This window comes from Mchenga conophoros, linkage group LG7, assembly GCF_057382185.1.
Source record: "Mchenga conophoros isolate Kocher_MC1m ecotype Shallow Benthic linkage group LG7, M_conophoros_male_GT1.1, whole genome shotgun sequence".
Lineage (NCBI taxonomy): Eukaryota > Metazoa > Chordata > Actinopteri > Cichliformes > Cichlidae > Mchenga > Mchenga conophoros.
In genome coordinates, this window is record NC_140532.1 from 5,320,648 (window position 1) to 5,348,186 (window position 27,539).

The window sequence follows — 27,539 nt, forward strand, 5'->3', positions numbered from 1 at the left end:
ATGCTTAGCCAATAACAAAAGAGTCTGGGTCCGTCAGGCCCTCCTCTCTAACCCGGCTAGTTCCAGCTTTATCCAGCCTAGCATTAATCGCAAGCCTTATCCTCTTTACTGGGGGTGGGGAATGGATAATAACAAAGCAGGCATGGGACAACACTAGACAGTGAGAGGAGAACTGGAATAAACTAATAAGAATCGAGGTGGTTGCGAGCAGCTGCAGGCTATGGTTGCAAAACAGACAGACAGAGCTGTCATGAGAATGAAAGTGAGCGAAATCAGGAGGAAGCATGGCTCTGTGGGGTGCCACAGTGTGAGATCTGCCAAGCACAGAGCCCCACACAGAGATGAACCCAGAGACGGAGCACAGAAACACGCTCTAGCGCGCTGCACTCAGGGCAAGTAATGAAACTGAAACTCTGACAGTGATCCAAAGCCTCAAATAAACATTTCTCCAGCAGCAGCTAATTTAAATCCATCGCTTTCTCTTTGTTGTCTACATCTCTAGTGTTCAAAAGATTTTATTTTTGGGTGTGTAAGATCTCGGCTAAAATAAAACCATTATCGGAACAAAACTGGATCTTTTGGTCGGAATAATACAAGTATTCAGATACAGAATCTTCTGGCTGATAATGGTTCATGTTAGGTGAAAAGGAAGGCATGTGGGGTCGACTCGCATTAAAGCATTAGAGCCAGGGAAAAACAGCAGGTATATAGGGACTCGGTTAAATATCCCAGGTGCTATTAGTGGAACTGAAGTTCATTTTACCATGTAGACGCTGTCTGTCATCTACAAATGCAATAAAGTAATAAAGTCTAAATATTTGCCTTTTTTTTGGGAAGTGATGTTTTTAGTTATGAAAGATGTACCAAGCAGGTAAATACATGTCAGCCAGTTTGGGGCTGACACACAATGGCATAAAATGGAAGCTGGTCATAAATCACTCTTATAAATAGGCTCAACAGAATAAGATGAGTGGCAGGCCAGACAACCAGACCGCCTCCTGGCAACCAGGAAGTAGAACAACAAAAAAGAAGTGTGAACTGCCATTCTGAGTCACGCCTAAAAAAAAAAAATTCACTCACCTGGCAAGTGTCATGGGTTGCTGTGAATCATTGTTTTATTGCACTGGGTGTAACTAAAAAGTTGAATATCTAAAAATAACATTTGAAGCCAGGAGGCAGAAAATCATCTCCCATGTCCTCTACAGCTTTTTTGCTTTCTGTATTCAGTCAAGTAAAACTGTTAGCTGATGAATGCATGCGCAAACATGACAGCACAAAAAGCACATACCGCACACAAAACACACTGATGTCAACCCTCCTCCTCTCCCCTTGCTCCCCCCCCCCCTCAGAGATCCTTCAGTTTCACACAGAGACTAAAAATACAGGAGTCAGCATGCCGCGGCTGGACAAGCCATGGAAAGAAGGCTGTCATATTCAGAGGAGAAGTCATGGAAACCAGAAGGATCCGATTTCAGGGCCACTGATAAACAACAAACATACAGTATGCGTGCCTGCCCACCAAATATAGCATCCACTGATGTGCTTGGCTAACACAGAGGAGGCTAGTTTGGAACTACAGTGAAACGCAGGTCAGACTGTTGGTAATAATCTCATACAGCTGGCGTAAAGTCAGCATCTTGCATGACGGCACTTCAACGGTGTGACAGCGTGCTGACAAGGGAACCTGAATCTGAGACCCCAGGCTCAAAGAAAGTCCTCCTATATCAACCCACTGCACCTACTGCATAATGAAAACATGCTACAAGCAGAGCTGCTATACTACTAAACTCTAAATGTGAGCAGACGAACAAACAAAAATTTGTAAATCACCAAGGTGTGCTTGGGACAAGTCAATCAGTTGTTTAAAGGAGTTATTTCAGTCTGTGGGTTGAGGGAATTTATGAAGCACAGAAAGCACTAAATATAAAAACGCTAACCATTTTTTGAAACACTCAAATTTTTATTTTGATCAAGTTCAATAAGAATATGAATACCACTCATGTTCTTCAATACGAGATCAATATGAGTTTCGTAATTGTAAAACTACCAGTATCTTAAATTTGGCTTGGCACAAAGACTGCACACAGGGGAAACGGCTAGTTTGGCTCTGAGCAAAAGTGACAAACTCCACTTACTGGCACCTCTAAATCTCAGCAGTTAGCATGCTTTGTCTTATTTATTTGTGAGAAGTGTAAAAACATACAAATGACCATTTTAAGATGTTTTAAGAGTAGATTATGAAGCAGGTAGGAATCAAGTGTCTCACCGTTATCAGCAAGGTAGGAGCTTGGCATAATGTCAGCTTGGCACTTAAGTGAATGGCTCTCTAATCACATTCTACCACCCAAAAAGCATCAGCTGTCAGGTAGCCTTAATTGAGCTTTAACTCACCTTCACTTTGCCATTGGGTTGAAGCAACTCAGTGACAGACACTTTGTCCTGCTGCAGCCGCCTCTTCACCAGCTTTGAGCAGCAAACGTTGACCGCGCCTTGTACGTGTGACGCATTGTACTCAGAAAACGTCCTGCTGTCAATCACCAGCAAGCGGCCTGTCCCTCTCTGGATGAGGCTCGCCAGGCGCTTGATGTCCATGGCGCTCTTCTTGTTGGGCCCTTTCTCCCCTGCCATGATGTAAGACGGGCTGAGTGGTAAGCTAGGGTCAAAGACGTGGGGGTGAGGGGTAGTGGGGTATGAAGAATGAGGGGTAGATGAGAGAGGTGGAGGAAGGAGGAGATAAGGGTCAGTGGAGAAGGGCTACCACTGGAGCAGACGCTGGGAGATCCATGGTGCCTAAAAGAAGAAGCGACAAAAAAAAAAAAAAGGAAAGAGAATTAAGTAAGCAAAGCATTCATGGAGAAATGTAAGAACGCGACAAACATGTGATCATAAAGGGCACATGTTGGTCTAAGCTTCACTCAATCACTCCATGGCAACAAATAAAGCCCTTCAAACTCAACTGCTGCAAAGTCACAACAACGGATCCATTTCACACACATTTCCAATCCTGACTCTAGCACAAGAATTCACACGTACTTTTGATCTTTTGCATTATCTTTTATTAGCAGATATTTAGCACCTGGCATTTTAAAATAACCACAGTGCTATAAAGATGAATACAAAAGTTATTTAAAGACTTAAAAGCTGACCGGATCATCCAACGAGATTTAGCAGTCCTGGGATCTGAAGGAATATCACACATCCGAAGACAAAGACTTAAATTCGACAAGTGTGAGTGCCTGTGTAACTGTGTGAAGGCTGGTGGTTGTTGACCGAGGGTCTCTTGTGCAGTAGCTCGTGAAACAGGAAACTGAGAGCGTGCGATAAATTAAGCCAGGGGAATTCAAAGAGCAGGTCTGGACACAGGCAGAAGGCCTGTGTGACATCCTGTGCGTGTGTGTTTGTATGTGTGTTTCAAATTAACCATCCACAAACTTGATGAACTGCCTCCGTCTATCCGTCACTTCTAATCACTCTGATCTCCTCCGTGCTCACATTCACCACAGCCCTTTTACCTTTAACATGGGACACACACACACACACACGATCAGTCGTTTATTGGGGTTGTGAGAAACAGCATGTGTGCGCGTGCTAGACTGCACATTACAAAACCACTGTGCCATTTAATTAAGTCAACATGCAAATGAAAAAAAACCCAGCGTAGTTTGAGGTCCATTTCATTGGTCAACCAGGTGTCATGCGACAAGTAAAAGGTCAGAATGTGAATGCAGCCATGTTGTTTTATTCATCTACAGGCACGTGGTGTCATTAAAAATGAATGGGCCTCTTCTCGCTTACCCCAAAGCGTAAATGGAGGTTTAAACCTCAGCTGAAAAGGAAGAGTGTGAGTGACAGAGGTGCAGTAGCCAAAACAAAAACGATGATAAGGCTATGTTCCTCTTGAGAGGATGGGCAGAAAAGAAAAACAGTTAACAACACTGGTGAGAAAGTGAGAGAGGGGGTTAAACTGGGGAGGAAATGTATCTAATCACTTGTGTCCTGCAACTTTTCACCTGTGGTCTGGCAGCGCCACAGAGGGAGGGAGTAGAGCGAGAAAGGAGAGCTGTGTGGAGGTAACGAAGGATGTTATTCAGCCAGGATCTCTCCAGCCTAGCAACTTAGCCAGCTCAAGGTGAGGGAGAGGGGATGATTGTGGAGCAGGGAAGAAACAGATGAAGGAGAATGTGGGTGAAAAATCAAATCTCACATGCAGACGACCACATCAAACATATGACATGGAGGTTGAGTAGTGCTTCACTACAGCCTACAGCTCGTCTCCTATTGACTTGTAGTCTGCTGGATGAACTGAACATGCAGCCGATGTACACATGCTTTCGCTGCCTGGCAACACGCCTGATGCAAGAGGAGCAGCACAAGAACATGAAAGAGAGTCTAGAGAGACAGTAGCAACTGCTTGCACTGTTAAACAACAAACTGCTGCTGAATCAGAACGTAGATACCGGCAAGCATTGACATAGATAAAAATTTAGATAGTCAATGAAGGTTGAAGGCAAAACGCCCACTGGCTTGCACAACATATAAAACACAGTCCACCTAAGCTTAGCTGATCTTTTCTTTAACTGAAAAAGTGAATCCCAGTTTATGTGTAACTAGCATGCTGACATAACTTCACATTATAAGCATCCGGATATGCTTATAATATCCGGATGCTTATAATGTGCTTTCTACTCTGCAGAAAGCTTTGCTGCAATACCAGTTTGCCCCTGTACAAAAAACATCCGCTGCCACATTACAACCTGCCCCATCACCTGTTATACCGTACCTTATCTGGCAGGAAGCCCTTCGGTCGTGCAGCTAACAACACAGCTTCGAGGGATGTGAATCTTTTGCTGTCTTTCTCTGTGTCCCTGCCGCTGCTGAGCACAGCATCTGATGCTGCATATGTCTAATGGCGACTGCTCTCCCACCCACCCAGTCTCACACTTTTTCCTCTCTGAATCTCTCCTTCCTTCTCTATCACTCTCTTTCTTGCTTTTGTGCAGTGAACAGAGATGGGGAGGGGATGAGTGTGCAGGTTTACATGTGTGGTAGTCAGAGACGGAGCGCTCTGCATCTTTATGTCGCTTGACAATTGTCCCATGGCAAACTCAAAAAAATCCCGCTTCTATGGACAGAAAGGGGGTTGGAATAAAAGGTTAATAAGAGAAAACAGCAAGAATATTGACAATAAAATATGAGAAAGGCAGAGAAATTAAAAGAAGCAACACAGCCATCCACGTGATTACTCAGCATAACAAACATCGCCCATCTCCTCATGCAGAAAAAATGCCCCTCCACATCACATCCAAGCAGGAAAAAAAAGGAAGAATCATTAAATAAATAAATAAATAAATAAAATAAGCTCCTCACACTTAAGGAAGCAGCACTAGGCTGTGATGCTCCGACTGAACAGAAGAAAACAAGCAAAGAGAAGAGAAAGCAGAGAGACAGACACACTGTGTACAGGCCTGGAGCAGATTTGGTTGCCATGGAAACAGCCCAGGCTGGGGTGATAAGGGGGCACGAGAAGGGTGATTGTGATGGGATGCTCACTGATGCTGATACAAGATAAAGCTAAAACAGACAGTGGAGCTCAAGATAGATTCTCCAAACCTGAGCTGTATGTGCACCTTTTATTTTACTCACTTAAAAGAAAATGACCACAAATTAGCCTAAAAGCCACCGACCGAAATTATTTTAATATATTTCTATCTGATGTTTCCTCTAATGTAGCCCAAAAATCTCACTGCTTTCCCAAAAGCAAGTTCACACAGTCAGAAGATCCACACAGACCAGGTTATGCAGATCCAAGGAGTCAAAACAAAATAATTACACCACGACAACTTGCAGAGAAACTAGTCTGACTGGTCAACTTTGAGGAAATTTTTACTCCAGGTGGGATTTTTTTTTTATAAACCCTACACATCCTTCGGATTTCTGGAAATATTAGCTGTAAATGAATGGTACCCAGAAATTTGACGCCCAGCTGTATCTCTTCACCAACCAGTCAACTTGCTGTTCACATGCAAATTTGGCGAGACACACGTAAGTAATGACTTTAAAGCAATTCAATAGGTAAGCACAAAGATGAGTGTAAACACTTCAGCATGCAGCCAAATATGATGTCAACTCAAATCATCTTTCTTTCTGAGTTATGCTGTTGGATGATGGCCAAAAAGGTGTTTTTTAAGGACATTATGATGTCACTGTTAAGGATGGCTATTGAGAACCGGTTCCAAATACTTCATGATCATATGCCTTTGAGCTCCACCTATCAATGCTGGTGTGGTTTTCTACATTGCAGAACAATGACGCTAAAGCAGTGGATCTTTTCGTAATTCCTCCCATTCAACCATTTGTTTATACTATGAAAACTTTAGATAATAACACACTGCGTTGACGATAAAAATCCTGCGCTGACCGACATTTCTCCACAAGGAAAATTGATTAGACGTCAACAAGGAAAATGATAAAGAATCAGGGCAATATGCAGAATTGATAATGGTGAAAATCTTATCAACATCCCTCCCTAGTCACAGTGGAACTGACCTATTGGATATAACTTGTCATCGCGTCATCATTTTATGCTAGTAGGATTTTGTTGTGTTTTCTAATAATTAAGGTGCTTTGTGAGGTCACAGTGACGTCTGAAATCTAATGAACTTCCTCCAGACAAAGACAATTAACAGACTCCCAATCAAACATCAAACAAATCAAACATTTTCCCCTCTTGTCATGCAAAACACAGCAACACAAATCATTGACAGACTCTACTGAAACGGTTCAATAAAAGACTGATAACAAAAAAGGTTGGTGCATATTAACATCAAGCTGAGGAAGTAACTTTATCTCAATAAAATGGGCAACACACGCAGGTGTATTCACAGCCTTTCACCATGGGGTGAACATGAAGGGCCAGCTCCATGATGACATTATCAGACATCAGGGACAGAGGCAAACACAAAGAGAGTAACTGGAGGGCAACCAGTGGTGATGTAATACCATCCAGGTTATTCATTAACTCCCTGCATAACGTCACCTGCGGCCACAGCCTTGAGTAGGCTGATATGAAGCGAGCAAGGTTCGCACAATGACAGGCACGACTGGTTTGTTTAGACCACAAACAATTACATCACCAGTGCATCTTGTGCCCTTTAGTCTGTGCAGCAGGCCCTCTCATGAACTCAAAGTTTGCATATATATGTGTATGTAAGCTGTCTGTCTGTCTCTCTCTCTCTGGAGTGTTTCACTTACACTTTAAAGGGTGACCACAACAAAGCACTGTTCAGCAGAAGTGGAAAAAAAGACGAACCGATACAGCATAGCATCGTATTATTTTTATCAAGCCACGGACACTAATTCAAGCAACATTACATCATATTTGCTCAACTGAAAAAGGCATTCAAGAATGGACACACTTGGCTTAGCTAATAGCTCAGTTACACTAGTAGTAGTACAAAAGCTGGACAACAACCTTGTATCTGCCAGAAACAAAACAAACCTGTGGTTGCCTTGTGATTGTACTGGATTCTTTTCACATTCTGGGACCAATTGCAACATGCTGCTTTTTTCAATGAACATAACATGAGTGGACTCGACTCAGCTGGCTGCCAAACAGATGTATTCTGGTTTTATTCATATAGAACAGGAAGGTAGCTAAACACAAATGTGAATTTCTGCTAAATGTGTTTTTTTGTCTGTGTAGACAGTAACAGATTGATAGCACACTGACGCTGTCTAATAGCAACAATTATGGCAGATTTTAGTGACAGTGTCTGTGCTTTCCTGCTTTATCTTATTGGATTAACTTTGTGGACATAATTTGCAGTGAAATCACAATCTATGCTATTGAAATATTTACCCTTTCAAAATGCCAAAAACTGCAATAATATCAGAATATCAAGTATTCTGATATTATTGTATCATGGGATGTCTGGTGATTGCCACTTCTAATGAGCAGGTACAGGATCACCTGTTTATAGTGGAGAATTTTAGTAGAAGTTCTTGCAATTGTGTTAAAAGGCAAAATATTAGCATATCATGCAAAATCACGACAGAATGAATAAAAGTATTGTCAGTTAAAGATTAATCTCTTGGTCTGTACAAAGGCCCAAAACAGTTAGCATTATAAGCAGTGTTGTTTTGTCTCACAGTCCAAAACCAAAAGATATCTAGTTGACTTTCACCGGTGAGAACCTCCGACTTGATTAAGAAAATACTTTATCATTAATTTTCTGTCAGGTAAATAAATGAAAGCATGACTGTTGTGAGTTCAGTGGCATTCACTGCTTTTAGCTATACAATAAATGTAGTAAACAATTAATTTATAGCTGTAATCAATTATTATTGTGGAATTTAAAAAGAAACAGTTATTGGCACACCTTAAATCATCAAATTTTTAACAATGCTTACAATTAATGGTTAATAGTTGATGATTGTCTAACCCTGAGTGTTTACCACGACTAATAACCAGTGTAACATGCTGTTGCAGCGGTTCTGTCATTTTAAAAAATCGATTTCTTGGTGCAGCTGGACAGCGCTATCATATTGTAAACAACACATCCAAGCATGAAGCCTTCCGGCGTCCTCTCATCAATACTCCCTCAGTGCACTGACTGCTGTAAAATGCAGGGTCATACATAGCTGGGACTACCCCCAGACTCAACTACAACAGCCACATGATAGGTAATGTAAATGTAAATAATATCGAGAATCTCTGATACAAAAATACATCGTCAAATAAATATAATGTGTACATATAGAAATGCTCTGAAAAATCAAATCATCAGAGATGGGGGCGCACATACACATACACACACAACACAAAAACAAAAAACAGACAAGACGTTGTGTATCGTTTACCAGCGTTCAAAATGATGGAGGCTGAGCGGTCGCAGCGCACTACAATAAACCGACCTACATTAGAAATAAGAATAGACTCCAGTGAGGACAGCAGGCACTGCTTTTAAAAAAAACGCCGGATATAGTCAGCATCAACTATTGTTATACCCCACACTTACAGAGAGGTTGTTTTGAGTGGGAAACCTGGCCTGGGTTTGTTATGACGCGTGGATATGTCCGCATGCGAAAATGAGCCCTCTCCATTGATCGGGAAGGCTGTGATGACTTTAACCAGCGCGAACATTAAACAGAAAATTCGGGAAGAAACCTAATACACCTACCTTACAATAGGAAACCGGCACAGCGATTTTTTTGCATCCCAATAAAACGATCGATAACTTGAGCATGGACGAGGTTTATTCCCATTATGAGACGGGCGCGCACTTAAAGAGGGGGGGAGGAGTGCGAACTGACGGGCTCGCCGCAGCAGCAGCGAGCTGGGCACGAGCACAGACAGCGAGCAGCCGATTCAAACAAACAAATGTCCTTTCTTGCTAATTGACAAACACACTCAAGCACTCACCTCGGGCTCCATGCGTCTGCGGTGTGTTATTCAACTGGCCTCCATGTGTGAGGGGACAGTGGCGGAGTCTTCATGGGGGCTGGCCGGTGTTTACTTGGCGGTGTTGCGGGGTGTACAGTAAAGACCTCAGCTGACAGAGGATGACAGCGCCAGGAGCAAACCAGGCATGAAAGCGCGCGGTGATAGGCTACAAACGGCCTCCTCAGCCGTTCAGCTGGCTCGTGGAGAGCAAGATTAGCTTTACTAGGCTAGGTGAAGGCTAAAACTGTTAGCTGTTATTGTGTGTGTGTGTGAGGAGGAGGAGGAGGGGGGTGGTTAGGTACGGAAGGTGCACTTTAGCACTTTCATGAACTAAAGCGATGAGGTCATGGTTCAGGAGGGAGACGGGAAAAAAGGAAACTGTGAGGTTGACGTCACTTCCAACCAATCAGCGGCGACGGTTTAGGACTAGGGTGACGTCAGTGATCTGATCTGCGAATTAAAGGGACAGTCCGGCTTTTTTTTCTTTTTTTAAAGGAGACGGACTCACGTTGAGTGTGTGTGTTTTTTAAAACTGCCTTACACACAGAAAAAACAGGGATAATATGAATCTTTATTTATTTCCTTATTTTATTATATTCAAATAATTATTATGAAATACAAATCACATAACACCTTTTAAATGTCTCATTTTGTTTTATTTTTATGTGCTCCTTTCTGTTTCTGTTTCTCTTTTATAATAATAATAATAATAATAATAATAATTTATGCCTTATTGAGCAATATTGTCTCGTTATGTTGTAGGTGTGTTTCAGCTATTCTGCCTCATTTACGCTATGTTGCTGCAGGTTATCCTTATATGTTTTGGCTTCTGCGAAATAATCATTTCCCCCGTTTTGGGATTAATAACGTGTATTCACTTAGACTACACTGCAGTCTGATCTTAGAATTTAAATGCAAAACAATTGCAAGTCATTTTCTTAAGCATTAATACAGTTTTGCAGGGAACCACTATATCTTTTTTTATTTGTAAGTTTTTATTCTATTTTACTTTTCTGAATTTCTTTCGGTTCGTTTCCTGAGGTTAGGCCTACGGTAAAAATGTAGAGCTTTAAAAAAAAAAAAATACAAAAAATTGAAACTAAATCCGAGACAAACGATATGAGCATGCAGCTCAGACTCGTGTCTGTGTTACTTCATAACAAGTAAAAGCCAAATTTTGTAAAAGTAGATTTTCTAAAACAGGCTCACCCAGTGTTAGCAGCCCTGGATGGTTGACTATTACTATTATTAATATTTCAAAATCTATTTCGTATTTGCTCTTCGTCATGGACCAAACGATTTAAGCTGAATTGCACTTGCAAACTACTGAGCTGCCCGTTTCTCTTTGTGAAAGATACAGGCTACGCTGAAGTGTCATTTGGATGCCACTGATTTAATTTTGATTATGTTTTTCAAGATAGTGTTTTAAAAATAATGTGCAAGAAACGAAAACTGATCGATCTACAGTATCGCATTCTCACTCAGCCCGGTTTCTGCAATGAATGGATGATTGGTGTTTGAATTCACCGCCAAGTAAATTCACTGAATTCATTGAATTCATCAGCTCTCTATTGTTAGATTAAAGCCTTTGTTTTGTTGCTTTGAACAATCTGTCAGCGAGCAGTTGCCTGCAGGGAGGTTTGGCAATGTGTGTCATTTGATCGCATATACTGACCCCTAGCGGTGAACGTGTGCGATTGCAGCCTGTCAGCATGAAACCAAAAAAGACTGGGGGTGGAAAAAAGACTGATCAGATGATCAGGGCAGAATAACTCTAAAAAAACAACAACACAAATTCATGAAAATCTATCTTTATTTGGATGCAAAAAGTCACAACTTAAAGCGATACTGTAGCAGAGGAGAGGAATACTGATTGCTGGTTGGTTGTACGTCTGACTGTTTGGCTATTAAGTTATCCCCATTTTGATCTTCAGAAGAAGTCCAAGTAAGCACGGACAACAAACACTCAAAATAGAAGCTTTTCAATCAAGTAGACTGGAGATTATCAGAGGATTATGTCACATGCCTGACAATACACTGTAGCCTTTCTTGTCTGTCTCAACCAGGTGCTGCTGTAAAAGGTCATTTTGGCAGTTATATTCTCCCGGCTGATGTCTTATTTATAAAGCGGTCCGAGCCCACTCTGGTAAGTTCATCCTCTGATAACGTCCGGGGCCACTGATCTGAAGCGTCATGATAGTCAAGATAGAAGTTGTTTGACTTTTTGTAGAAAACTGTCTTCACTGTTTTAGCTGCCTTACACATAGCGATTATTTCTCGTGTTGTCAACTGAGAGTGGCCTCGAGTCACAGATAGAATAGAGTGGGGACTGTGTGAAAACTCAGTCTGAGGTAAAATTCTCCAAGAAAACGATAAAAACGTACACAGAAAGCAAAGCATATTAAAGCAAAGCCTAAAGACCTAAAGTAATAATACTGAACATAATCTATTTATCTTCTGTACTGTAAGGTAACTTAGGTAGTTGTCACATTTTGTTCCGTTAAATCTTGCAATATAAACCGATGGTTTGATCCACAGTATGAGCTACATTCCATCATGGTGTAAACGGAAATATACACAAGGCATCTACTCGAAAGGATTGTATCAAAATGTTCTAAAAATATCTCTGGTTGGTTTCACAAAAGCAAACTGTATCAAAAGCATTGGCCGAGAGCAAGCAATAATAATAGGCTTAAACCCTTTTACACAACAAAAAGCAGGACAACCAATCACGTCGCTTTGATTGTGGACCTATGGAGTCCCATACAGCACATGCAATCCATTAAACTCAACACAATCAAAACACAATACAGAAAAAAGAACTTTTACAGCTGAACATCGGAGAGACAACCTTTGTTGGTCTATTGTGCTTCATACAGATTAGGCCTGGCCTGTCTATACAACAATCATGGGCTTCTTACTTCACAGATGTGTTCAAGCTACTGTTTAAAGCAGAGGCATTGCAGAACTTGAAACTCTGAGGGCAACAAGCTTCATGATAGAAAATTGGACATTTACAAGAATATCCTTATGTTTATGGTGTATTGTTTATGCAACTTTTTTTGTTTTTTGCTTTCCTCTTCATTACATCCTCCCGTGTGTGTCACTGGAAACGTCGATTGTGCACAATGGATTCTCCGGAGCTCCTGCATTGATTTTTCTAATGGTGTGATTCTATTTCTGGCCTCTGTCCCCTCAGTATCCCTGGCTCTGTGACGCCTCTGAGTTAACGTCTATGTGGCCTTAATGCAGAAGTTGTTTACTGTAAACATCATGGGCCATGAGGACTGCACAGGCAGCATGGTAAAACTGTAATACTGTAGATTGCACAGAAATCCTAATTAGTAGTGATGGGTCGTTCGCGAACGAAATGGCTCTTAGAGCCGGCTCTTTGACGTGAACGACGCGAGCCGGCTCCTTATCGCGAGCCGTCACGTGGGTTTTCTTTTTTTTTTTTCTTTCTCTCAGCCTCTCTCTCGCACTTTTTTTCCGCTTCACTCTGCACGCGGGCCTTGTGCTTTATGCTGGGCAGAGGGGGGAGGGGCGGTAGTTACACTCAGTAGCACAGGAACAGAGCCAGAGAGAGAGAAAGAGAGGCAGGGACAACAACATTAGAAAGGTATAGTAATCATCCACAACTATTTTCAGTTGCAGATGATAAAGGATTGAGAAAGTTTATTCATGCAGGTCCATATGACAGAGAATATGCATGTTCTTTTAGTTTTCATATTATAATTTATATTTAATTGTGTTGTGGTTTGCAGTGTTTTGTGTTCTTTTCACTTTAAATTTGTGAAAGGAAAAAGCTGAAAATTTAAATAGTTAAAAGTTGAAATGTGAATAGTTGATTTTTGTATTATATGATTTATTTATTACATTTTATGTGGAGTGAATAAATAAAAGTATATTTACGGTGGCCCCTAGAGACAAAGCACATATAAACTTCAAATCACGTACAAACTCTGAAGCATGTACAAACTCCAAAACACGTAAAAACACGTACAAACTCCAAAACACGTAAAAACTCCAAAACACGTAAAAACACGTACAAACTCCGAAGCACGTAAAAACTCAGAAGCACATAAAAACTCAAAACACGTACAAAAGACAACAGAAGTGCTCCAGGATGCTGGGCGCAGTGTTGAGCCTTTGTTATCTTGTGGCTACACAAGCCAGCAAGTACCAACGACCGGATTTGGTGTGTGGTAATAACAGGTAAATGAACTTTTTTTTAAATTATTTGAATATATATATGAGTGCCTGTGTATAAATACACAAACAATACACACATGCTTTCAATTGTGTAATTTAAGTGATCTAGTAGCTCGGCTTTGGAAGTTCAGTTCATGCTAGAAATGTGTTTTGGAGTTTGTACGTGTTTTGTCTCTAGGGGCCACCGCATATATTTATATATAAACATATATAAATAAAACCACTTGTTTTTATGTTAGTAATTCCTTTTGTGCATAATTTTATATTATTGTTAATAATAAATTAATTAAAGCAACAAAACAACCTGAAGAGCCGGTTCGGAGCCGAAAGAGCCGGCTCTTTTTAGTGAGCCGAACCGAAAGAGCCGGATCTCTAAAAAGAGCCGGAAATCCCATCACTACTAATTAGTTAGTTAATAACCTAATCGTTATACATTCCTATGTTCCATAACATTGCACATGCCTTTAATGAACACTTAGCACCATGCAACCTGAAGATGAGGTGACTCTTGAATGCAGCAAAAGTTGAGACAGGCCTTCTGTAATGATTTTTTTTTTTTTTTTTACATTGAAATTGAGAGAAAAGGCTAGACGTCATTTACTTTTACATTTCATATGAACTTTTATATCAGTATAGTTAAATATTAGGCTGGCATTTGATTATCTCTGTAGATTTAAACGATGCTGACACTTATACTGTAAAGGGCCCTTATTGTCAACACATACTTTCTTTCATTTCCTTACAGGTAAGTCACACCACTGCAGGCGATCTGATTATACTTCACTTCCAGTCTAACCTTTCGATAACTGTACAATCATTACACGAGGAAGCTGTTTTAGACCAAGTGCAAAACAAGGCCTCGATGACGGAGACTAATGTGCAGTGGTGTGATGGAAACCTTAGCAGTGCAAATGAAATGAAGGCGAGAGTGCTGGCTTGGATTATTTTAGGTGTGACTGCTTCAACTTATCAAGAACATGTGGATCGATGGGACTGCGTTACTACTATTTTCAGGTGAGTTATCTCAAATCACACCTCCTCTATATTTGTTCTACTCAACCACGCACAATTAGCACAGATTCAGTTCTGTTTGAGTGACCCTGCCTTGAGTGAAGAGAATAACATGGTTTGAACTTGTTAAAGGGTGAGATTGAGATGATGTTAGGTACAGTGGTGCATACCACCTGAGGCGGTTACGTGTACAGTGGTGTGTCTCGGTCTGGGTGTGGCTGTTGGGCTCCATCTACTCCTCAGCAGTTTGAGAAAGCTGCTTCTCATACAAGCTCAGGACGTGATGCACAAACTGGTACTGCTCACACGTCTGTATCATGCCACCCCTGAAAAACACACACACAAAGAGATACCATTAAATCTAACACTTCACATAGTAATTATAACAAAATTAAATGGAAAAATTTCGTTTAAAGTCAACATTTGTTTATCAGCTCCAGCAAAAAATAAAATGTTTATCACATTTTTTCAAACAATGAATGAAATACATTAGCCATGACATCTTGACTTATTAAACTCAGATGTATCCAATAACACTAATAATGACTGCTTTCATTGTGGGTGTTCTAATGTGCTTGATGGCCGGCTGGGATTGTACCTCACATAAATAATATTACTAGTAGCACCCATGCTTGTTGTTTTCTGACTCAAAAGTGAGTAAAGGTAATCATTTCCTTTAACACTCACAGAACCATGCATGGTTTTTTGAAGTGTGTAATTAATGGACTATAATTTTAAGATCCCCGACCCGGTCCTGAATTGGATAAGCACAAGACGGATGGAGGGACAGATAATTTAGAAGAAGGTTTGGTGACCTTCTTTTTGGAACTAAATCAAACTACGTCAGCTGAGCTTTTATGCCAGAACTAAAGATAGGCACGAGCACAGATAAGAGCTCTAAGCATATCTCACCTGTCCAGACGGAGCTGGCAGGTGGTTCTCAGGATGTCAACTACACCCTCAGTCCTCAGCTGCTTGCACAGGATGGAGGTGGCAATGAAGCAGCCAGTTCGACCAATTCCAGCACTGTAAAGAAAAAGTTGGAGAAGTAATGTGTTGGATTTTTGTATTCACTGAAATTTCAATTTCAGCGAAGGCACCATAAATCGAGGAACTGAATTGATTTGTGCAGTGACAAAAACCAGCAAAACAAGATACTGTAATATAAAACTAAAGATGGCTTTATCTTCTAAATATGAAATCTTTCATGCTCCCAATACTACAAACAAGTTGCTTTAGCCCTGTACCTGCAGTGGACAATTATAGGGCCACTGGAGGGCAGGGCTTCCTCACGGGCCCTTTCCACTTCCTGCACCAGCTCCAGCAGGGGTGGAGCCTTGTCTGGGGTCTTCTGATCAGGCCAGGAAGTGTACCAGTACTGCCGCAGAGTGCGCTCCTCTTCCCCGCACTGGTGCATGCACACAGACAGTGACACAGATGTCATTATACCAAGCACACAGAGAACACCTGTTGCTCTTCATGCTTGACCAAACAGTTGCCTTGGTTTAGTAGTGAACGCAGAACAAACATTAAAAAAAGAGATTGTACAAAAACAGACTATTTGTCCTGGTCTGTACTGAGCATAAACAAATTTCTGAAAGTCAGTCCACCAATAATTATGAATCCTATAGATAAACAACATAACACGAGGAGATGAATAATCAACAAGCTTTTAACTCATTGCAGTTACATAATGATCCCCTGGTGCTTAGCAATCGGATGCAGGCTGCATTTACTGAATTATCTTGTTTTGTTTGCTAAGTGCCGATGCCACCATGACCTCAAATTAAAAATAAAGCACCCATCATGAACACATGAATGGAGCGTTGAGCGAACCACCTTCCAACACCCATATCTGTTGTGATAAATTACTGGATAAAATATGACTGTTTGATACACATAATTTTAGAAACATGTTTTTGTTGAGTCTGGAACACAAAATAATAATCTTCTGCAGTGTTTTTGTGACATTAATCGAGGGATCATCATGTAAACAGTGCATTTAATCGTGCACATACGTATCAGCAGATGCAGGTAAAAGTAGCTAATTAAAACGCACGGATTTATGGCTGATATTGTAGCCATGCAGATAGTTCTGATCCACATCTAACATCTGAATTTAAATTGGCACCTAAGGGATGAAATTTAATTTAAGTGCCTTAGATTGAAAGAATAAAAACAAAAATGTAACATATCTTTAGAGAAATTTCCACTTTGAATATAACATAAAGCACACTTTTAAAATTTTTTAGGGTGTTACGTGGAAAGACGTCTGCTAACACAGATGACATATAAAGTAAAGGTGGGTAATCCTTTGGAATTAGCCACGTGCAGGATTGTCAACTTTGCCACGGCTTATCGCCTTTGGGCCAAGAGAGAGGAAAATGAATTCTAAAGTTTATCAAGGCATCATTCAGGACAATGATACAGAGGCTTTCTGATGTTACCTGCTCATGAAAGCCTTTACTGCTTTAAGCACATTAGCATACAGATGACAGGGTTTAACTTGCACACTTCTGTTCCTAATTACATGTTAAGAACCTGGCTGTGAACCCTTAGTTTTGTTTTAATTCATACTGTATATTTGACAGTATGAGCACCAGAAAAAAAATTAAAATAACTTGTAACTAGTTCTATATTTTTGTTTCGTTCACTTATTTCTTTGTGCATCCCTCTCAGTATGTATTCTGTCATCCCTTTAGGTCAACTTTCTTCTGATTTGCTGCCTCTTACAAACAGAACATGTGAACAGCAGATGGGTGGGGCTTATGTGCTCACAGCCAGACCTGTGCCTGAGACCGTATTAGGGATATCCACTCCATTTGACATCTGTCTCGAGCAGACTATTTGGAGCAGACCTGAGCTTTTGGCTCACCGGGATTAGTTTTACATATGTTGACCTAAATGAAACTTTGGCCACGCTTAACATGAGCATCCACCACTGTAACCCCATCCCGCCACCCATCCACCTCTGTATAAGGTTGTTTCCATTTTCATGTATGCATATCATTAGAGGCAAACAGCTTTTTGGCATTACTTGAAGCTAAAACATTAAAGTGGTGTTGTTGTGGTTCACCCTTTGTATTTCACATATTAATGCATTCTCTGTCGGTTACCTTCAGAGTAAACACCCTCAGACTGTAGTCATCCTCCTGGGTCACCTTGACCACAGTGATTTCGATGCCTTCGTGTGTCACAGTGTCCTCGGGCCAGTACTCAGCACATTTCTACAAGAAACAATAGACACAGCAGATAATATAGCTGGTTAATATTTAGGAACATTTATCAAAGAATCCTTTGAACAGTTACCTCATTCTTCTCCTCCAGGTTGGTGATCATCACTATGATTGGGGTCCTCTCTTGCCACACCATCCTCCATAAATCCCCCACTGTGTTCACAGTGGGACCCTGGGTAGCAATGTATGCACGCTCCTCGCCCCCATAACCCTGCACATGCACACACTCGTTGTTTTGCTACCATTACATATCAAAGCCATAACAAATCGCTGCATCAGAGTGCATTTGAACTTACTTTGAGATAATTAGCGTTGATATAGGTAAAAAGAAAATCATCTTCATCCTGTGACTTCAAGATCACTCTGCTGTGCGTGTCTGCAGGTGGACAATGTGACATTATCATGAGAAAGGGAGCTGGTTACACATTCATTCATTCTGTATCTCATCCTACAGCTCAGTGATACAAAATGGTTGCACCCTTATGTGTGTCATTGTGAACATAAATACTGGAAATTTGATGTCTTGCAAACACATTTTAACATTAAAGTGAAAGAGGATGCAAAATTATTTAAGATAATCAGCATAAAAATAGTTTTAAAAATTGCTACCTCAATATTATGTTTATAGTAACTGATGTCACTAGCTTGTGTTACAGCTCTACTTACTGGGTAAAATTGTTTTGTAGCGATTCTTTCTCACCAGCCCTGGGTAATTGTACTCCTTAGGGTCCACAAAGTTCATGGGAGTTTCCTGCCAATGGACACAGAACAATGAAGGCAAATGAAAGTGAAGAAATGGGGAAGTCCAAAAGTCACCTTCTACATAACAACCAAACGGTGAGGAAATAATATTAAACACGTGAAGTCATTCACAGCCTCTCACACTCAACCATTGCTGTATTAGTGTGTGTGTGTGTGTGTGTGTGTGTGTGAACGCGCATCCTTCTTCCTAACAGACACAAGAATTTTCTGTGGGTTTTTGTATGCAAAAAGAAAAAAAATGCTTGCATCCCTCCATCTTCCGCCCACTAACAGAAAGTAGAAAAGCTTACGGGCGTGTGCAGAGCACCGATCGGTGTGTGTGGCTGCATCTGTGTGTGCGTGTACGTCTTTTCCGGCGAGTCTCTGTTCATTTCATATTAATCTCGAGAACGTAGGTGGCTGAGCTACTGTTGCTGCACTCACATAAAACTCAGCCTGCAGGCTCTGGTCGTCCATGGCCCTTGTGTGTAGCATGGCAGGGGTCAGGACGTGCGTTCCCTGTCGGAGATACTCCTGGGCCGACTGGTCTCTTGGAGAGAGTTGGGCTCCGTAGCCATAGGGCTCTGTGCAGCCTGGTGTGCACATGTCCAAGGTCAGGGAAACATTGGAGCCTCTCCTGTTTTATTCAGACAGTCAGACAAATGCATATATCTGCATTACAAATGAATGAATAAAGTGTGAGTCTCCCTGCTGGAAGAAAAACAAACATAAATGCAAACATTTCCACCTGCTGGATGCTCTTTTCTAACCTCTCCTGAAGCCCCACTGGTGTGACAGTAAGGGTGGCAGCATCTCCCTCCGTCCTGGTATCTGCACCTATATCAAATACTGGAGTCTGGGGCACCGGGTCCAGGTCTATCAGATCCTCCTGGGCATCTGTCCACTCTGACAAGGTGAAAGAGGGCTGACGGCTCACAGACTGACGTCGATCACCAATGTCCCTCGACACAGTTCCTGATGACCACAAGCCAGAGCCATAATTCCACTTGCACACCAGGTGGATGATCTAAGGATAGAAAAGAAGACAAAAAAGAAGCAGTCAATAAGTAAATCAATCAAACACACAACAACAGGTCGCTACGTTAAGAAACAACCGATTCAATCGATCTTGTTTCCTTTTAAGATTATTTTCCATCTTTATAGCAAATAACACCAATTCAGCATGCATCATGCATTAAATTCATGCTGAAATGACCAAAATTGTGAAATGTTTGCATAAAAATAGAGCTTAAAATAAAGGATCCAGCCAGTGTTTTACCATGACTACACAGATGGCCACGCCGATGCCTGCAGTGCCATGAACAATCCAATTGTGCTCTGTGGTGTTTACCACATCCCTCATCACCACTGACTGGCCAATAAAGGGAAACACAGAGAGAGAATGAGTTAGTCAGACATAGTTGAGTGCTTCACATCCTGTTAAACAGCTGTTTATTCTCCACCCAGACTTAAAAGCTGTCAGCCACATCTAGGATTGATACTTACATCCGTTCCAAAAATAGGGTGGCAGGGTAAGATGAACCCCAGGTAGAAGTCAATGACCTGCAGGGCTTTGTAGATGGAAGAGAGTGGCCCATTTCCATCCACCACAAAAAATATCCAGTACCCCTGGGGGGAGAGAAGAAGGAAGGCAGATTGTCACCACTCCAGTCATTCATGCACTGGAAATCGGACTGCAGCCATTCTCAGGTGAAAAGCGAAAAGGAAAGAAGATGGACCATTACACAGGCATAAAAAATATGTAAATTGTCCACATAGAGTCTAGTGTCGTAATCGTGGCTGCATTTACGAGGCTCTTTTATTTACTTATGGTAATGTTGCACCTGTCCTTTTTTCTGTTTAAATGAATCAAACATGAAGTCAACAATAGACGGAAACAGGAAGAGGGAATTAATGGTGAAGAGGTGTCAAATTTTAGCCTCATCTAGCCACCCCCAGAAAAAGTATTTTCCAAGCCTGAAGCACTTGAAGCAAATATGAAAATGCAATCATACATATGAAAAGATAAACCACTGTGGAAAATTAAAGGTCAAGCTGAAAGAAAACCTCAAGCTTAAGTGTTGACTTGTCATTTGCAAGGCGGATATTGCAGGTGAAACCCAAAGACGACCTAAAAACTTACTCTGATTAAAAGCAGATGATAGAGAGCCTGGAACACATACCAAGATTTGGGAAGTGATAAACAGTGCTGCCCAGCAGTGGAGTTCAATCACCAGTGTGTACACCTTGCGTAAAAACACTTCCTCTTGGGGGTTTTGGCCCTCAGCGGTTCCATCTTTACATTCTAGGAGCCCGTCTTTTTTAAGGGCTCCGTCGCCAATTTTTTCAGTCTTTGTGGGCTCGTCTAGCCAAACGGGATCCTCATCAGGCCTCAGGAAGATGGAGTCCTCGGTGTGGGAACGAGTGGAGCTACTCAGCCGACGGGTCATGATGCCCCTGTTGAACGAGGTTCCTTTGTGTTAAAAGGCCTTTCATATGTTATAAATCAGATTTTAAATGCATTTAGTTTACACGTGTTTATCATTAGGTGTTCGGTTTTATGTGTGCCATTATCTGAAAATCATCCCATCAAATACAAACTCCAGTTTTTAACCCTTTAAAAATGTAGACAAATGGCAACACATTTACTTATACTTTGGAGATCTTTGATAGGATCCTAGACTCTGAAACACCTACAGTACCTGGTGTTTGAAACATACAGATGTTAACATGCAGGTGTTCTTCTGTACTTACAACTTATTTGCGATTTTTCTGCTTTTGTGTACAATAAAATGTCGAGGCCATAATTTTCAGCCACACTGGGACTACATGCTGATTTTCATTTCAAGTATGTGCTATCTGTGTTTGTCACATTGCGTGTGTCTAATGTGTGGTTCTAAATGAGCGTGTATATGACAAAAAGGTTGCGTTTATTCTGCAGGTCTATTCAAATGTACAGCTAAGCAGCACAGAGTGGCTCTCATCTCCGGATCCTCTTGTCTCCCTTAGATTGGACTCCATCGTGTGTGTGTGTGTGTGTGTGTGTGTGTGTGCGTGTGTGTGTGAATTTGACAGAGAGAGAGAGAGAGAGAGGCTCCATTGTGGAGAAATGAGTCAGGGGTAGCGTGTTTACAGCCCTGTCCGTCACCTTGGCAACTGAGTGGCTCTCATCCCTCTCATCCGTCCTGAGCATTATCATCTACTGACAACACAGTCACACACACACAGTCAGCAGTGTATTCAAAGCTCTTTTCCGCTCAGCACTTTCAATATATATATATATATATATATATACATGAGAGAGAGAGAGAGAGAGAGAGAGAGAGAGAGAGAGATAGATAGATAGATAGATAGATATTGTCACATGTTTCAGATAATCAAAACAATGTTATTATCAGAGTCAAATATAAGCAGGGTAAATACAAAATGCAGTTTTTAAATGATGATTTCATTGATTAAGGGAGAAAAGTTATCCAAGCCTACCTGGTCCTGTGTAACACAGTGATTGCCCCTCCTGTTTAATCATGAATTAACTGTAATTAACCACATTGTTTTGAAAGCTAAGTTCAGTTTCACTAAACATACTCAGGCCTGATTACTGGCAGATCTGATGAATCAAGAAATCCCTTAAAGAGCCTGCTTCAGCAAGATAAAAGATCTCAAAAAGCAACACATCGTGCCACGATCTGAACACAAAGACAATGCGTTGTGTGTTTTCTAACATCAAAGGTCAATAAAGTCAAATGACTGACTGACCTATGAGAGATGGCAACGAACTGGCAGGGGAGTCACATCACATGATCAAGGTAAAACCTGTATCCTCGGGCATCCGGTCACAGTCAGCCATTGTGAGGCAGAGTCAATTCTAAAAGACACAAGACAGTAGCTCAGGGCTTACATTCAAAGGTTAGCAAAATGATAAAGCTGTTGCAGATGTACTAAACATGCAAATCTCTCCAACCTCTGGAGCAGAAAAAAACAACAAACAAACAAGTAAGAAAGTGTCTCTTCCTCAAATAGCCAGGGATAATACAAAATAATACAAAACTGGTGCAAAAAATACAGTTTTATGAGTCACCTGCATGGTTATACGTGGTTCACGGTGTGACCATTTTAAACGATCACTTGATAATATGATATGTTAACACTACCACTTAAGCAGTGAACCTTTCGGACTATTGTTAATACAATTAAATCGCAGAAGTTTGCGCCATTTATCCGAGTCTGTGTGGTGTGAGCCCTATACCTCCTAGATGCAAGTCTGGGCATCAAAATATCAGTTTACGAACCAATGAGCGATGACACGGTGGATACATCCATTAGTTTAAAGTCTATGATAGACAGTAGAGTGACAAATCCAACTGGTAACATTGATAGACACTGAGAGAAGGTTAATAATTCAGCTTTCTCTAATGATGGATCAGAGTAGCACCCTTGTAGACTCCCAGCTGTGCGCTCATGAGGGGAGGATAGTGATGTAAGGTGACACAGTAAACTGTCAATATTTCTTCCCCACTCTTTCTTTCCCTGCCTCTCTCTGCATCCCGAAGAGGCAGGGATGATTCAAGCCAGACTAAGCAGACACCCTCAGAAATACATTCAGATTGCTCCAGTCGAATCAGTATGCATGATGAAGTCGAGCCTTCTCTGCCCTCCTCTCCTCTCTACCATCTCCCCCTCTCTCCTTATGTGCCACTGGACCCTGTTGAACGAATGGGGTGTGCTCAGCGGAATATGAGACCACACCAGTAGCAGGAGCTTAGTGTGTGTGTGTGTGTTCACTTTGAGTCCGTTTCTTTCTCTTTGCTTGCTGTGAAGGTGGTTTTGAAGTGATGACGCCAGTTAGACTGGCTTGTAGCCATGGCAATGTGCATACATGCAACGTACACACGTATGTTAAGTACACACACACACACACACACAGGCATGGATTGTGTTGTATAAGAGTGCTTCAATGTGTTCCATTTTTCAACAATAGGTGGACAGGTAGAAGAGTGGATGAAGGGATGAATGGAAGGAAGAGCAACTCTTTTTTTTGTGTGAAGGTTGTCTGAAGCAATGACGCAGTGAGGTTGGCGTTTTGGTAACTGTGGCAACCAGCATACTGTAGCGTGTGTGTGTGTGCGTGCGCGCACATATACACAGACTTTTGTCAGATACCCCGCATGAAAAATGAAAAACACAAACACACATCTGCACTGGGAGAGCAGTGACAACATTCACGTTTGCCCTAAGAAAAAAAAAAAATCGGCCTCTCTTTGCTTTTATTCTTTGAGGTAAATATTTCTGTTTTTCTGCTACTTGCTTTGTCTCAGCGCTTGTTTGGCAAACTGTCTGATATATTTAACCCAAGCAGTCGCTGGGATCTCAGAAATCCTGAGGTCACGAGTCCTCTTCTCCTACTCATTCATTACTCATTACTCCAACATTAGTGAATTGTACACGCTAAATACATCAGAAGTTTCTCATTACTTCCAGATTATTGTACAATTTCTGTTCCTTCCCTTTTTAATGTTTCTAACGTTGCAGAAAAAGACATGAATTTAAATATTGCTGTTTGCGTAGTCTGCAGATGAGAATTAAAATACTCGCTGCAACTCCGGATTCAGTTAAACTGATGAATAAATAATATATATCTGGTCAGCTATATTATATTGCATTCTGTTTCCAAACATGTTGCATGTACATGTAAAGGTATATTTAATTACAGTTCTGAAGATAGAATTTATTCATAATAGAATAAAAAAAATCAGAAAGTTTATGATAAGCTTTTCATTTACACTATAATCATTTAACACAAACAAAAACATCAACCCAGAGCAATTTACTGTTCCCATTCCAGCTGTTTTGTGCATGATTTTATCTGCATTTCACAGTCATATCTGGTATGTTTGCAAATTTCTCGAAAAGAAAGCTTTGTTTCAACTGATGCTTCTATAGAATATATTAACACAGATAGTTCAGGAGCTTACAATGAAAATTAAAGATTTTATTACAAATCCAAAAAGATCAGAATCATTTAGCTGAGGATTGAGCTCAGGCCGAGTGAATTTAAAGCAAATAGGTCAAACCTGATGACGGATTGAGCCTCATTCCTCATTGAAGGTGTACTGTCCTTGGGTCTTACAAACACCACCCCCTCAGTCTTCAAATAGAGTATGCGCATACTGTTTCCATTGATCTGCATCCATTCAAGAACCCACCATCCAATGGAGTCTAAAAGTGGGCCGTACAAAATGCCTATTGCCTCTGTCCCAGAAGGGCTCGAGGACCAGAAATGAGAAGGGGGCTGCCAGCTGTGTATAGCTTTTTCCTACTGTCGGGAACAGGGGGAATTAAAGTGGTGACAGCTGGCGTGCGCTTTAATGGATATTTCTGATGCTCCCAGCGTCTCTGTGTGGAAAAACAATAAGTCCAAATCTGCTTCTTTAGTCTGTTATTTAAAAAACAACCTGTTTCCAGGAGAATCAAAGTGAATAAAGGGCGAGTATCAAGTGTGTTGCTGAAGTGCTCATATGGCAGAGAGACGAGGTAAGAGGAAGCTCTTACTGAAAGTGATGATGAGATGGAAACATGAGATAAAGTCACGAGGGCCAAGACCAGCCTCATCAACCTTTATCTCCCATACACACACAGAAAATCTTGATATTAATACACACATAAGCCAGCAATGACCTTAAAATGAAATGCCCAGCAAACCTGCAGCCTTTTCTTGTATATCACAAAGACAGATAATCAATCAGCTCTATTGTTTACATACACTCCCACGATCGCTCGTAGCTGCTCCATGGGTATTTTTGGAGAGAAATCTCATTAAGGCACATATAAACTTACAATTCAGCCAAAGCTGTACTGTATGAATAATTAAAATGTGCTGCATAGCAAATTGATTTACAGGCTGCTGGAGATAAATCTGGATTCTTGGTGACAAAAGATTGTGTTACATGATTGCACTGCATCAAAACACCAGTGCAGGAATGGCATTCTCTGGCAGTCATTCATACTAAGACAAAACACCATTCATATCACGTACATGGCTACGGTGAGCTAGAGCGACCACACAGTGCAGAGCTGGATGGATTAGTAATGAATCACTCGGGGAGGTGGACTGTTGCATCTCTCTCTGGTAACTCCCACATTGTCACATAGACATGATACAACACAGAGGAAATCAAGCTTTGAGTGATAAACGAGAAGGAAAATACACAGTTAAAAGCGCCATCGACGGACCAACCTGTTGGCAAATGATCAGTTTCAATGATCTAAGAATAAACACGCACATATACACCTCCTACATCACACATCTCCTACCTTTTTACAGCACAGGAAAGCGCAGCGGCCATGTAAACCGTAGGGGCTTTGCTGAGGAATTGGTATTCACCTCGTGTCATACAGCCACGCAGGGGGAAAGAGCGAGAGACAGCGGAGAGGCGAGGAGGGCTGGAACGGTCACAGTCACTCAACCACAGCCTTAAGTCTGGTTAGGATAAGTCCTCTTACCTGGCTGAGCCCGTCTTCACATCGCCATCTGCTGCTCTGCTCCCTGTGAGCCAAACCACCAGGAGCCAAACACCAAGAACCACGCCAATCCCTTTACTGCTTCTCTGTCTGGGAGATGGAGGAGTGTGTTTGCATGTAAGAAGGAGACAGACCGACAGTGAGAGACACAGAGAGTAAGAGGACGCGTGTGAGCCTAGGAAAACAAGAAATTGCAAATGTAAGGGGTGTGTGTGTTTGTGTGTCCGTGAGAGAAAGAGAGACAGAGGTATGAAAGTCTGATGGGTTTTCTTTTGTTTGTATCCTGAAGGAGAGAGAGAGAGATCCACAGGCGGCAGCTTCGTCTAGGTATATGCAGCAAGAGGCTGTACGGTAGCCTTGGCAACAGAGCCAGAATAAGGGAGAGCGAGGGAGGGAGGGAGCTAAGGAGAGAGCTAGAGCAAAAGAGAGAGAGAGAGAGAGAGTGTGTTTATTAATCTTATTGTGGGGACATAAATCTGTTAATACAGTTATATCAGGGGGGCTCACCTCTAAAGGAAGGTTTCAACAAGGTAAACCATTAAGTTTTAGTGGTGAAGGATAAGCCTGGATATATTACATATATTTTAATTATAGTTGGCAAACCCCACTAAAAATGCCAAAACCTGAAGCAAATGCATGCTGCCAACAGACTCTAGGCTTTGATTATAGCTCAAAAAAGGTAAAAAATAACTGAATAAATGAATAAATAAATAAATAAAATACAGGCATTGTTGAGCCACATTGCTTCTTCAGTGTTACAATGAAAAGGGTCACTGGATCTGTCATTTAGCCACCTTACTTAAAAAAAAAACCAGTTGATAATCTGCAGCTGAAAATACATCAAATTTATCTAACACCAGAAACATACCAACAAACACGAGCTGTTTCTTTGAGAAAATACATTTGCGACCAATTTGTCTCTGAAGATTTGCATCGTCTTTGCTACTGAAGGGTGATTGGGGTTTATTGCAACAGACAGGCTGGAGGACATCATGAAGCTCGAGGAGATAAATGCTTTGCTGAATCTGTTTATAATAACGACAATAAAGAAAAAAACTCTCCAGGAAACAATAAAAGAAGAAATCAACATCTTCTTAAGTGACAAAAGACGTGTGTCTCTGTGTGTGTAGTGGGGGAAGTCGGCTCATAACACATCACTGAGCAGCGAACACCCCCCACTGTCACCTCCTCTGCTTCCAAGCTGTACGCTCTGCCACCCACCATCTCTCACTCATCTCAGTCACCACCCCCCACCCCATCATCATCATCACCATCGCCCAGGTCTATTCTCCTTTTCCGGTCTCTATCATTCTCTGTCGTCTTAAACCTCTTGTCATTTCCCATCCCTCCTTCTTCAATGTGATGTGCTCTCTCTCTCT

General features: G+C 41.3%; 2 protein-coding genes across 9 annotated transcripts in view; both read right to left on the bottom strand.

The window, feature by feature from the left end:
- dusp8a (dual specificity phosphatase 8a) overlaps positions 1-9,748 on the bottom strand; it is a 39,283-nt gene extending 29,535 nt beyond the window's left edge. The window contains exons 1-2 of one of the 3 annotated variants that reach the window (XM_085281695.1): positions 9,422-9,748; positions 2,392-2,790 (exon numbers count right to left, since the gene is read on the bottom strand). In XM_085281695.1, the coding sequence (XP_085137821.1) occupies positions 2,392-2,628 (237 nt within the window). In that variant the 5' untranslated portion in view covers positions 2,629-2,790; positions 9,422-9,748. Of the gene's footprint in view, positions 1-2,391; positions 2,791-4,780; positions 4,963-9,179; positions 9,300-9,421 lie in introns of those variants that run through there. The other 2 variants (XM_085281698.1, XM_085281696.1) reach the window with 2 other exon arrangements.
- A 1,489-nt stretch (positions 9,749-11,237) lies between these two features.
- Positions 11,238-27,048, bottom strand: LOC146569414 (tyrosine-protein phosphatase non-receptor type 5-like). 6 transcript variants are annotated; one of them, XM_085281700.1, is made up of 16 exons: positions 26,143-27,048; positions 22,399-22,507; positions 22,126-22,156; positions 21,791-21,844; positions 20,826-21,099; positions 20,149-20,271; positions 19,922-20,014; positions 19,413-19,669; positions 19,087-19,279; positions 18,568-18,652; positions 18,198-18,277; positions 17,975-18,112; positions 17,782-17,892; positions 15,913-16,073; positions 15,578-15,691; positions 11,238-14,991 (listed from the first exon to the last, which is right to left on the bottom strand). In XM_085281700.1, the coding sequence occupies exons 4-16, from the start codon at positions 21,820-21,822 to the stop codon at positions 14,898-14,900; spliced, it is 1,755 nt and encodes a 584-aa protein (XP_085137826.1). In that variant the 5' UTR covers positions 21,823-21,844; positions 22,126-22,156; positions 22,399-22,507; positions 26,143-27,048; the 3' UTR covers positions 11,238-14,897. The 6 variants fall into 6 exon arrangements, with proteins under 6 accessions (XP_085137826.1, XP_085137828.1, XP_085137825.1 ...); XM_085281702.1 differs by lacking the exon at positions 26,143-27,048 and adding an exon at positions 24,714-25,922; XM_085281699.1 differs by lacking the exon at positions 22,126-22,156 and having other exon boundaries at positions 21,791-21,841.
- Between the last annotated feature and the right edge of the window lie 491 nt (positions 27,049-27,539).